The sequence below is a fragment of the Mytilus edulis genome, chromosome 10 (genome assembly GCF_963676685.1).
Source record: "Mytilus edulis chromosome 10, xbMytEdul2.2, whole genome shotgun sequence".
NCBI lineage: Eukaryota > Metazoa > Mollusca > Bivalvia > Mytilida > Mytilidae > Mytilus > Mytilus edulis.
Genome location: NC_092353.1, coordinates 19,603,089 through 19,615,412, shown reverse-complemented (window position 1 = coordinate 19,615,412; position 12,324 = coordinate 19,603,089). Strand labels below are relative to the sequence as shown.

General features: G+C 35.4%; 1 protein-coding gene across 1 annotated transcript; it reads right to left on the bottom strand.

Moving 5' to 3' along the window:
• Window positions 1-1,654: 1,654 nt before the first annotated feature.
• On the bottom strand, window positions 1,655-3,499 carry LOC139490569 (uncharacterized; the record flags this gene model as incomplete). The annotated part of the gene is given in 2 exon segments (XM_071277416.1): window positions 1,655-2,613; window positions 2,804-3,499. Coding segments are annotated over 2 exon segments (1,359 nt in total). The 3' UTR covers window positions 1,655-1,930.
• Between the last annotated feature and the right edge of the window lie 8,825 nt (window positions 3,500-12,324).

Sequence of the window (12,324 nt, the reverse complement as noted above, 5' to 3'; positions counted from 1 at the left end):
TTAAAACTTTGTTTGATTTCAACAAAAATTGTATATATGGGGTTCTTTGATATATGCTTAATCTACCCATGTATTTAGCTTTTTGATGTTTGGGTTATCAGATTGGTCCACAAGTTCCAGTTTGGCAAGCATTTTGGAGACTTATCCATCCTCTCTTGACTTGTAATCTCTGTTGATAAATTTTGCCGCTTGACATGTTTTATTTTGTTACCGGGTAGGGGTCCCATACTATGGTTCCATATTAGACAATGAGATCAATTCCTAAAGGTCTAGTTCATTATCCAATCTGACACAAATTTCAAGAACTGGAATGCCACCCAAATTGAATATATGGTGACCCACTATAACAGCATAATTACTTGGAATTGTGTTTAATACCATGATGGTTCAAAAGCATAAACTTAAATGGAGACAGAAACTTGACATGAAAGATTTTGGATTGGTGTAAATTAAAAATTAGCTTACTATGATATATGGTTAAAGAATGAATATCAAATTGAGCAGAGTTGTTATAAAATATCAATATGGCAGAGAAGTGGTTTCAAGTTTCATATAAAGGGACCTGACTGACATGAAATAAAAAATCAAAGGAGTATTCCTATTTGTCTAATCTTCAAGGTGAAATAAAACAAGTATAACAATATTATGCTATTATATAAATCTACAGAAATAGAATTTGCTTCAAGTAACAAAAAATAACTATGTCACTATAGTAACTTATTTAATGAGTATGTGGGTAATTAGTCCTATATAAACATACTATCGATGTGTCACACTTCGCATTCAAAATTTTAAAAAATAATGAAAATATCAGTATAAAAAAGTTAAAAATTGAATAAGAATGCGAAGTCATATGTTATAGGACTAGTGCGGTATAAGAGCTTGTTACAACAGGCTTTTCATTTGGTTTGAAAGGATACTAGTCCACTTGTATTTTTGTCCGTCTGATGAGTTGAGCCTTTTTCAACTGATTTTTATAGTTCGTTCTTATGTTGTACTGTTATACCACTGTCCCAGATTAGAGGGAGGGTTGGGATCCCGCGAACATGTTTAACCCCACCACATTATTTATGTATATGCCTGTCCCAAGTCAGGAGCCTGTAATTCAGTCGTTGTCGTTTGTTTATGTGTTACATATTTGTTTTTCGTTCATTTTTTTTACATAAATAAGGCCGTTAGTTTTCTCGTTTGAATTGTTTTACATTGTCTCATCGGGGCCTTTTATAACTGACTAAGGGGTATGGGCTTTGCTCATTGTTGAAGGCCGTACGGTGACCTACAGTTGTTAATGTCTGTGGCATTTTGGTCTTTTGTGGATAGTTGTCTCATTATAGCAATCATACCACATCTTCTTTTTTTTTTATAGTAGTCTGTATTCTTGATTTAGAAAAATGTAATTGCAAGAAAAAAATTACACATTACTTAGAGTACTTTTACCATTCAGGTAGTCTTTATTTAGTATGTACAATATAACAGCCAGTAGCCATTGGATATTGTAGATCATTTAAATAGTCTTGCCGTTTTTATTAGTACAAAGGAACAGCTAGTAATCATTGGACATTGTAGATCATTCCAGTATTCTTGATCACCTATTTATTTGTCGGTATTATATGTACATATATGCGAAGTGACGTCTCTGATTACAATGAACACAATATTTTCATTTTTAATCAACTTTAACAGCAAAGAAATAGATATAATACATAATATAAGGTTGGGTTTGCTCATCGTTAAAAATGTACGATAACCTGTAGTTGTCAACAACCTTAACAAATTGCATTTTGTTTCTGACGAATTGTTGTTTGTCATACCAGACTCCGCGATAAGGGTCGTTACTACTTGGAGCTTAATAAGTCGAATCATCTATTCTAAGCACTGGTCGAGTCTTTGTTATAAGCGAATGGTAAGGTAGTTTAATTTAATTTATGATTCATTTACAACAGCTTTTATAGGAACAAAACAAAACTGTGAACTGTTTCTTTAAAAGTCCAATTTCATTTTTTAAATATTTTGTTTCCTCCGAACCCATGAATTGTAGGAGAAAGGTGTTAAGCATTGCTCCTGTAGTGCCTTGTAGTGTGTCTACAATAACCTGGTATGGCGAGCAAAGAAGCAAGAGCGTTATAAAATGTTGTGACTTTAACATTCGCACGCATTTCATTGAGACGGATTGTTCCTTGAAGGGTACAGCTGGAGTTCCAAATAATGCTTCGCAGTTGGTATTTGTAAATTTTGCGCTGAATGTAGCATCCACTAGTTTATACACTTCATGATCTTGTAGCTCATCAATTAAAGTTTTGATAGAACATAAGTGTTGATCAGAAATGCCTTGACAACATTTGATATCAAGTTGTGTGGTAAAAATGAGTTCTTGTTGGGTTGACGTAGTGGCCTCTTTTAAAAGGAAGATGACAGCGTTAGCAATAATACCTTCAATGTTCACACAACTGTCGCATGGCTCAGATAACCATGCCTTCCAACCACTTAACACGCTCATATTAGACTTGGTGCAAGACTTTTCCAAAGTTAGTCCAAATTGATCAGAAAATCGAAAAAGAAGTAGTGGTCGACTACTTGGCTTTTTATTCATTATGACGTATCCTCTGGGTTTTCCTTGAAAAAGAAAAAAAATCTTTTGAAAATACATACTTTGTTGATCAATATGGCATACTGAATCAATATAGATGAAAACTGTATACTAGTATCTCAAATTGCAAATTCAAAGAATTTTGCGCCAAATATATTTTATAGATTAACAAATTTGCGCAAATGTAATGCGACTAGGGATTGAACTAATAGTTACCTGTTGATTTGTCCTTGCCTTGCATAGCTTCAAAGAGTAAAGATGCGGATACCCAGTGTGGAGGATACTTGAATCTAGCTGTATCCAATATGAGGATCAGATCTCGTTCTACATGATAACCACCAACCGGAGAAAAATGTCCATCTCCAGTTTGAGAAAGAACTTTCCGCGAATATGACAATGTTATTAAGTATTCATCCTGCTTGGTATATTTAAGCAGAACTTCCCGGAAAATTTCAAGAGTAGCATGTTCATCTACGATTGTCATCTTGGTTTCTAAGCCATTGCATTCAGCAAGACACACAAACTGGCCTAAATTGATACCATCTTGTTCTATAACTTTAACTGGAACGCAACAGTCCAACATATTCTCATGATACCATCGCCATGGTCCTTTCCAAACTTGTTCAGGATCAATTTCCAGTGCATTCAATACCATGACAAGTGTACTTAATCCACAAAAAGCTGGCTCGTCTTGGGTACGAAACTGTGCAGCTAATTTAAAATAGCACTCCATATGTCCGAATAGCAACGCTTCCTGGAAAATTTTCTTCCCTTCTGGTGATGAAAACGGAATGCATGAATCTGGAAGTTTACGCCTATAGAACTGTAGCTTTGGAGTATCTTTTACGTCTGATATGGATTTCTTTTCAACACTTTCTGAAATCGGTTCCATTATTTGTTTCTTTCTTCAAACTGAAAAAATACACAAGTTTTATAACCTTTTAAAGTATATACTTTACTGTTAAAAGTCTTGCTGACGTCTAGAAATTTAACAGCATTTTGGTACATATATCAATGCAGCTTGGAAGAACATTGTGGACTATAAGTATGCCTTCATGTAAATGAAAGGAGTTGCTGGGACAATGCTAAAGAATACGTATAAATATATGGAAATCAGTAATTAAATATTTGAGATTGATTATTTAACATTACAGTGCGTTTCTCTGTGATTTGTGTTTTTGCTTGTGTTTGTGTTGTATTTCTGTCACAATCAATTCTAATGTATAAAATTGTAAATGGGCTAACACCTGATTACTTAGCAATACTAAATATTGATGATGTGCAACGCCACAACTTACGATCTGTCTCTAATAATGATCTTTTTGTTCCAAGACCAAATACAAATTTTTATAAAAAATCTTTTCATTATTCTGCAACCAAAGTATGGAATAATTTACCACTCGAAATAAAGAAATGTCCTAATGTGGAATTATTCAAGAAACATAGTTATAATCATTTTCTTGAAAATTATATGCAAGTCAACTAATTTGTTTTCCTCTAACAAAACTATATCAAATATTGTCATTTATTACCCTTTGTATATTTCAATGATTGAATTGTGTATATACTAGTAATATATATTGTAAATTAATGTATGAATGTATGAATGTTAACTGTATGCATGTATTTTGTTTGAGGGCCTCAATGAAAATTAGACTATTTCTAATTGAGTTACCCTCTTTAAATAAAGAATTTATTATTATTATTATTATTATTATTATTATACTGTTGTCATGATATCTTTTAACATTGTCATATACATGGGAGGTATGGCTAGCCATAAAACCAGGTTCAACCCAATTTGTTTTTCTTAAAATGTCCTGTACCAAGTCAGGATGATGGTAGTTGTTATCAAATAGTTCGTTTCTATGTATGTTGGCGTTTGTTTCTGTTGCACTACAGTGTTCCTGTTGTTCCTTTTTTGTTTTCCTCTTATATTTGATGTGTTTTCCTCGGTTTTGTTTTATCTCGGATTTGTTTTCTCTCATTAGATTCAGGACTTTTCCACAGAGTTATACAACTGTTGCCTTTATTTATCAAACAATAAAAGATTTTTAGATCATGAGTGGTTCCATTTTGTTGATTAGTTAATATAAAAAAATTCTTGCCGTACAGTATCAAATACCGGCATAAGAGTATAGAGCAATTTTTCAAGTAGAAACGACATGTGACCAAATGTAAATCGTACATAGTTACTATACTATATATAAAAATATTAATTTTCGCGAACCATTTAGGTCACGGAAATTCCAAAATATGGCATCAGTAAGGAGAGTTGTGCAAATAATGTGAATACACAGAACCCCCATCCAAATTATCTCCAGCTAAAAGTATTCATCTTTTTCTATTTTATATGTACTAACAATGTTCCATTTTTCTATAATTTCGATTAAAATATTCCAAAATCTGAGTAAAATTAGATAGAATGCCCCAAATAAACATTGTCTGATTGGTTGAAGTACTGTGGCGTCGATGCTTAGCATAATAAGCCTCGATGTAAAGCACACGCTTCACAGGAAGAAGGAGAGTTTTACAAATAATGTGAATACACTGATCCTCCATCCTATTTTTATTTTGATGGAAATGTTGCAGTGTTCATCATTTCTGTTTTGATTCTGCTCACAAAATTCCATTTTTTCTATAATTCCGATTTAGATATGTGGAACCCGCAATAAAAATAGATGGCCTCAATCACGTGGTTTCAATGATTTAATAGCAACGCAAAAAATTCCATTCATGTTGTACTTTGTTACCAATCGGAACTACTCGGCCTTTCTGGTTGCACGAAGTGAATAGCCGAGTAGTTCCGATTGACGATTGTTACATAAGCCGAATCACACATACGATCTTTGCGCTCAAATGTAGTTCTTGGTGAAGTATACAGGTAACTTCGTTTACGAAAATTTATACACACTTTTTCATTATCATATTATCAGACTTTTGCATATTCACGTTTTTTTTATGCTGAACTGTAGTCGAATTCAATTCTATACATTTTTTTTTACGTGAAGCAGTAGGAGTACAAACAAACGCAACGCATGCCCGGTGTGACAACAACGTTTGCAAAATCCACAGTGAAGAAAGTTGAAATTCTAAAGATATTTCATGCATTTATGAAATCTGCCTGATTAGTTTGGCTTATTATTGGTTTGAAATCATACACAAATCACTTTTTCATACAAAACTACGATCCTGAAATAGAAATAGTCAATCTTGAGTCGTACCTATTCACCAGCTAGCCGACTTCCGGTTCTCAATAAACGTAAACAAACTGCGGTGGGTCAGTGTGGGCGCCTCCACGCTATACCCTAAGTTATCTAAAAGAAAAAATGGAAACAATGAACATAAGATCGCTGACCTTGTTAGTTTTTCTGCTTTGTATAGTTTATAAATACAGTCTTGAGGAACATGTAACACCTGAGAATAGAATAAATGAAACTGAAACCCTTAAAATCAGCATTAAATTCCTGATAAATAGTCGGAAACCAAGGAACATCAGACTTGTAAAACATCCAGGTCAACATACACTCCTGTACCTTAGTCTTCTACTTCTAACAAATTCTTCTGATATAGAATTAAACCCTGGTCCCAGGGCTCCAAAATACCCTTGTCAGGTCTGTTACAAAGCAGTTACTTGGAAGGACAGAGGAGTAGCATGCGATGATTGCAGCAAATGGTACCATGCAGAATGCATGCACATGTCAACTCCTGTATATAATGCTCTAGCAAGCTCAAATATTTCATGGCACTGCATCACTTGCGGCATGCCAAATTTTTCATCCAGCTTATTTGAGTCCTTTATGGTGAACACATCAAACAGTTTTGAACATTTATCTGACTCAAACGCAACCATGAGTCCAGGTCCACCAGTATATACTTCCTCTCCAATAAAAACAAATAAAACAGATAGGAACAACTACCAAAAACCGAAGAACACAAAAGTACTAGTTGTCAACTTCCAGAGTATTAAAAACAAAAAAGAAGAACTTTGTAACCTATTAGACTCTGCAAATCCAAATATACTCATAGGAACAGAGACTTGGCTACGTAATGACATCAGTAGCTCTGAGATCTTCCCTGACGGGTACACTGTATACAGGAAGGATAGATGGGATGGCTATGGGGGAGTTCTTGTAGCCGTTAAATCAGACTACATCAGTGAGCTTGTAGACATTGAAAATGACACTGAGTCGATATTTATAAAAATATCACTTCATAACAACAAATCGCTCATTATTGGTAGTATTTACAGACCACCTAGCAGTGACATTAACTACATGGAGAAAATTAAACTTACAGTAGACAACTTGATAAGAAAAAACAGATCATCAGTTGTTTGGCTTGGGGGTGATATAAATCTACCCGATATATGCTGGAAAACACAATCTATCACGGACCATCAAAATCCAATACGCATAAACAGTACTTTCCTCGACCTAGTACAAGACAACCACCTGGAACAGATAGTCACTTTTCCAACAAGAAAAAAACACACATTAGACCTATTTCTAACAAATCGGCCTTCATTGGGGAATCGATGCGAACCATTACCAGGCATTGGTGACCATGACATTGTATTCATCGACACTGATATAACAGCTAAAATCAACAAACCTGTAAAGAGAAAAATATTTATTTGGAAAAAGGCGGATGCCAAAGAACAAGTTGAAAAGGCTATGAAATTAAATGCAGACTTTAAGGAGAAATTTAACCTGGAGAGTCCTATAACTGAAATGTGGGAATTTATCAAAACCAGCTTACTTACCATACTTGAACAGACAGTACCATCAAAAATGTCATCCTCAAGATTCAATCAACCCTGGATTAACCAGAAAATTAAAAAACTCACAAGACAGAAAAAGAGGAGCTTTGAAAAAGCAAGAAAGACCAAGAAAAAATCTGATCTTGACAGATACCATCGTTTAAAAGCCGCAACACAGAAAGAATGTAGGAAGGCTTACAGAGACTATATTAATGACATCATTAATCCTGAACTATCAGCAAACCCTAAAAGATTCTGGGGATTTATTAAAAGTAAGAAATGCGAATCTGTTGGAGTTTCACCTCTCAAAGATACAGATGGACTCACTTACTCAGAAAGTGAAAAGAAGGCAAACATTCTGAATGACCAATTTTCATCTGTATTCAACACCAGTGAGGATATTAAAACCATACCGAATAAAGGAAAGAGTCCACATCCAACAATGAACAAAATACATGTAACTGAAAATGGCGTACAAAAACTGCTCAGCAACTTGAACATCCACAAAGCAGCTGGGCCAGATGAGATCCCGACAAGACTTCTCAAAGAGCTTGCACCATATCTAGCAGAAACATTTACCACTTTCTTTCAAGCGTCAATAAATCAAGGCACCATACCACCTGAATGGAAAGAAGCCTTCGTTGTTCCTATTTTCAAGAAAGGAGATAAATCACGTGCCAGTAACTACCGTCCAGTTTCATTGACTGTAGTCACATGCAAGATCCTAGAGCACATAATATGCAGTAGTATTGCAAAACATCTTGATATACACGGCATTTTGAACGACGCTCAACATGGATTCAGAAAGAACCGTTCCTGCGAGTCACAACTTATCCTCACAATACAGGACCTGGCCAAAAACATAGATCTCGGTGAACAGATTGACCTTATCTTGCTAGATTTTTCTAAGGCATTCGATAAAGTCCCTCACGAGAGACTTTTGTACAAAGCAGAGTACTATGGGATAAGTGGGCCAACACTCCAATGGATCAGGGACTTCCTCAACTCCAGAAATCAGAGAGTCGTTGTGGATGGTAAAACATCTCACACTGCACCAGTCCAATCAGGGGTACCACAGGGGAGCGTACTTGGACCACTCATGTTCCTTCTGTTCATCAATGACCTACCGGACTATGTTCAGTCATCAACAGTCCGCCTATTCGCTGATGACTGTGTACTGTACAGAAAGATCCAAAATGATGCAGACTCGCAGTTATTACAAGAAGACATGAACAACTTGCTCAGATGGGAATCTGATTGGCAAATGGAATTCCACCCCAGCAAATGCCAACTGCTACGCGTTACCAACAAGCGCAAACCACATCTAACAAGCTACAACATTCATGGTCACAATTTAGAACTGGTTGACTCGGCAAAATATCTAGGCGTCACGATACATAAAACTATTAACTGGAACACTCACATAGAGAGTATAGCTAAAAAGGCTAATTCAACCAGGGCCTTCATCCAAAGAAATCTTCAGCACTGTCCCCAACAATCCAAGGCTGTATGCTATACAACGCTAGTAAGACCACTGCTTGAGTATGCATGCTCAGTCTGGGACCCGTTCACCAACCTTAACATTCAGAAATTAGAAAGTGTGCAAAGAAGATCAGCCCGGTTTGTATTGAACAACTACCAACAAACCAGCAGTGTAACATCAATGCTAAAAACTCTACAGTGGCAACCACTAGCCGAGAGGAGGGCCAACTGCAAAGCAGTAATGATGTACAGGATAGTAAATGGCCTCGTAGCAATACCAACGCTAGAGCTACACTCTACATCATCCGTAGCAAGAGGACACACAACACGATTTCTTGTACCTTATGCCAGAACTTCAACCTACAGGCATTCCTTCTTCCCAGACAGCATAAGGATATGGAACAGCCTCCACAGACGCTTTGGTGGACAGTACCTCACTAGATGCTTTCAAGCAGGGGGTACTGAGCTGCAGTATTCCTTAATCGCACCATCAGACTGTTTTTAACTTGCACCCTGTAAATATTTTCTTGCACCTTTGTTGTCACACCCAGCATGGGCAATAGTGCGATAATACTCAATTAGAGGACTGCACTGTATTGGAAGAAGAAGAAGAAGAAGAAGAGTAAGAATATTTTTTCGCGCCAATTTAAGCAGTTTCATCACGAAGAACAAAATTATTTATTGTTATTCGTGTGAAATTTTAGTCATATAGTTTATCAATTAGAGAATTTTTTGTAAGTATTACTTATTCATGTTAAGGTTCTACTGATGTGCTTCTCTAGACCTTTTTGACGGTCCGTTTTATCCCATTTATCTCAATACTATCTCCGATGACAGAAATGTCAACTCGACCTATTCGTGTCGAAAGTGAAAATCCATCTATTTGATGAAATAATTTTTTCTTTAACGGTTCATGCATTATTTTTGTATTATTTGATAACCAATCACATTCACGTTGCATGTTTGCATGAAAATGGTTATGTATTGGTGAATTGTAAGGGCGATGCAACATGCGAGGTCAGTGCGCGATCACGTGACATTATTATTTGTAAACAAACATGCTCCCCGTGTAACACGTGTCTGGATTATCCTTTCAAAGTGTTGTGAATTTTTCAATCACTATTTTATGATATATTTCTTTTTGTTTTTAGGTTTGCATATTAGTAGTCCAAGTGAATTAGACATAGTTCTGAGTCGTGTGTGGTTTTTTTTTTATTGAATTAGAAGGTAAGTCTACATAAGTTATATTTAACTTAAGTTTAAAAAGATGACTCCACTTTCACTCTATATTTAAAACCCGCATACTAATTTAAACAGCATTTGCTCTGCTTGAATGTTAATTTGCCCCTTCCCCGTCATTTCCCAGTGACGGATCCAGGAATTTTCATATGTGGGGACCCACTGACTGACCTAAGAGGGGGCCCGCTCCAGTCACGCTTCAGTGATTCCTTATATAAGCAACCAAATTTTTTTCCCAAAAAGGGGGGGCCGGGCCCCCCTCTAAATCCAACCCTCTGTTTCCCTTTTAAATTTGCGCAAAAGTCTACTTTCAGTCCATTTCGTTAACGGCTGATTTGTGATTTTACCATCTTAACTGCAATTTTCATATTGAACACATTTGACCATTCAGTATGAGTTCCCAAGTTTTTGACTTATATGAAGGAGGCTTTAGGTCATGTTTTCCTAAACACCTTATTGCTATTTGTCTGTCTGGATTGTTATACCCATAAAATCAGATAGTGATGAATATATGCAAGTTTTCAACAATCCCAGAAAATACACCTTATTGCTATTTAGTCCAATCTGGCAAAACCAGTCACATGTAAAACTTCCTGTTTGGGTCATGCGGCTGAAAATAGAGGTTTTCCAGTAGAGAGCTGAGGGAGGAAAAACTTAAAAAGCGATTATCAAGAAACTTTAATATAGTATGATCCACTTTTTTCGAAATTAAATTGAAGTAAAAATTATTTTGTTTTAAGTATTTACGGTAAGTTAAAAGGGTTTTCATTAAAAAGTATTGTGCATGGTGAATTGTTTCAACGGACCCCAGATAGCTTCAACTGGATGAAAAAGTTGTGTAATGTTAGAACTTATCCGGTATGGATAAATAGCGATTAGGTGTATTGACATCCACGGAAAAAAATAGGAAGTAAGTGCATGTACACATGTATCTCCCCTTTAGGTTTTGATAAATATTGGATATGACATTAAGAAGTTATAAAACTGTATTCTTTGAATATGTTTCTAGCGTAACATGCACGCTTAGTACTGCTTTTTATCAGATATTTTATAACTTATGTCTTAAAATTCGGGGTTTTATCCATTCCAATAGGTGGATTTAAGTTAATGAGAAAAATGCTCTGTTCACTAACTCAGCAATGCTTTAACTGTTGTGAATGTGAGCTCCCTTTTGCTATTATTAGAATCTAGATTTACATCATTCATTTTCAACTTATGAGTTCTCCTTTCATTCAAAAGGTAGATTTCAATGTCTGCTGGTCACTTGACAAGAAAATGCACTCAATGATATTATTTGCCTCAATTTACACCTGGAATGCAGATTTTTCACTAAAATAAATGTCGTTACTATACTATATATAAAAATATTAATTTTCGCGAACCATTTAGGTCACGGAAATTCCAAAATATGGCATCAGTAAGGAGAGTTGTGCAAATAATGTGAATACACAGAACCCCCATCCAAATTATCTTTAGCTAAAAGTATTCATCATTTTCTATTTTATATGTACTAACAACATTCCATTTTTCTATAATTTCGATTAAAATATTCCAAAATCTGAGTTAAAAAAGTCAAATGCCCAAAATAACATTGTCTGATTGGTTGAAGTACTGTGGCGTCAATGATAAGCATAGCAAGCCTCGATGTAAAGCACACGCTTCACATGAATAAGGAGAGTTTTACAAATAATGTGAATACACAGATCCTCCATCCTATTTATATTTTGCTGAAAATGTTGCAATGTTCATCATTTCTGTTTTGATTCTGCTAACAACATTCCATTTTTTCTTTAATTCCGATTTATATATGTGGAACCCGCAATAAAAATAGATGGCCTCAATGATTTTTAAACGCAACGCAAAAAATTCCGTTGACCCTGAATTCAACGGATCGATTATAAATAGCATCATCACCATCAACAAAATGTTTACCGTTATTTTTGTGAGAAATTTCAGTTATATAGTTCTTAATTAGAGAAATTTTGGTAAGTATTACTTATTAATGTTAAGGTTCTTCTGATGTGCTCCTCTAGACCTTTTTGACGGTCCGTTTTATCCCATTTATCTCAATATTATCTCCGATGACAGTAATGTCAACCCGACCTATTCGTGTCAAAAGTGAAAATCGCATCGATTTATTGAACTAATTTCTTCTTAAACTGTGCATGCATTATTTCTGTATTATATGATAACCAATCACATTCACGTTGCATGTTTGCATGAAATGGTCATGTATTAGTGAATTGTAAGGGCG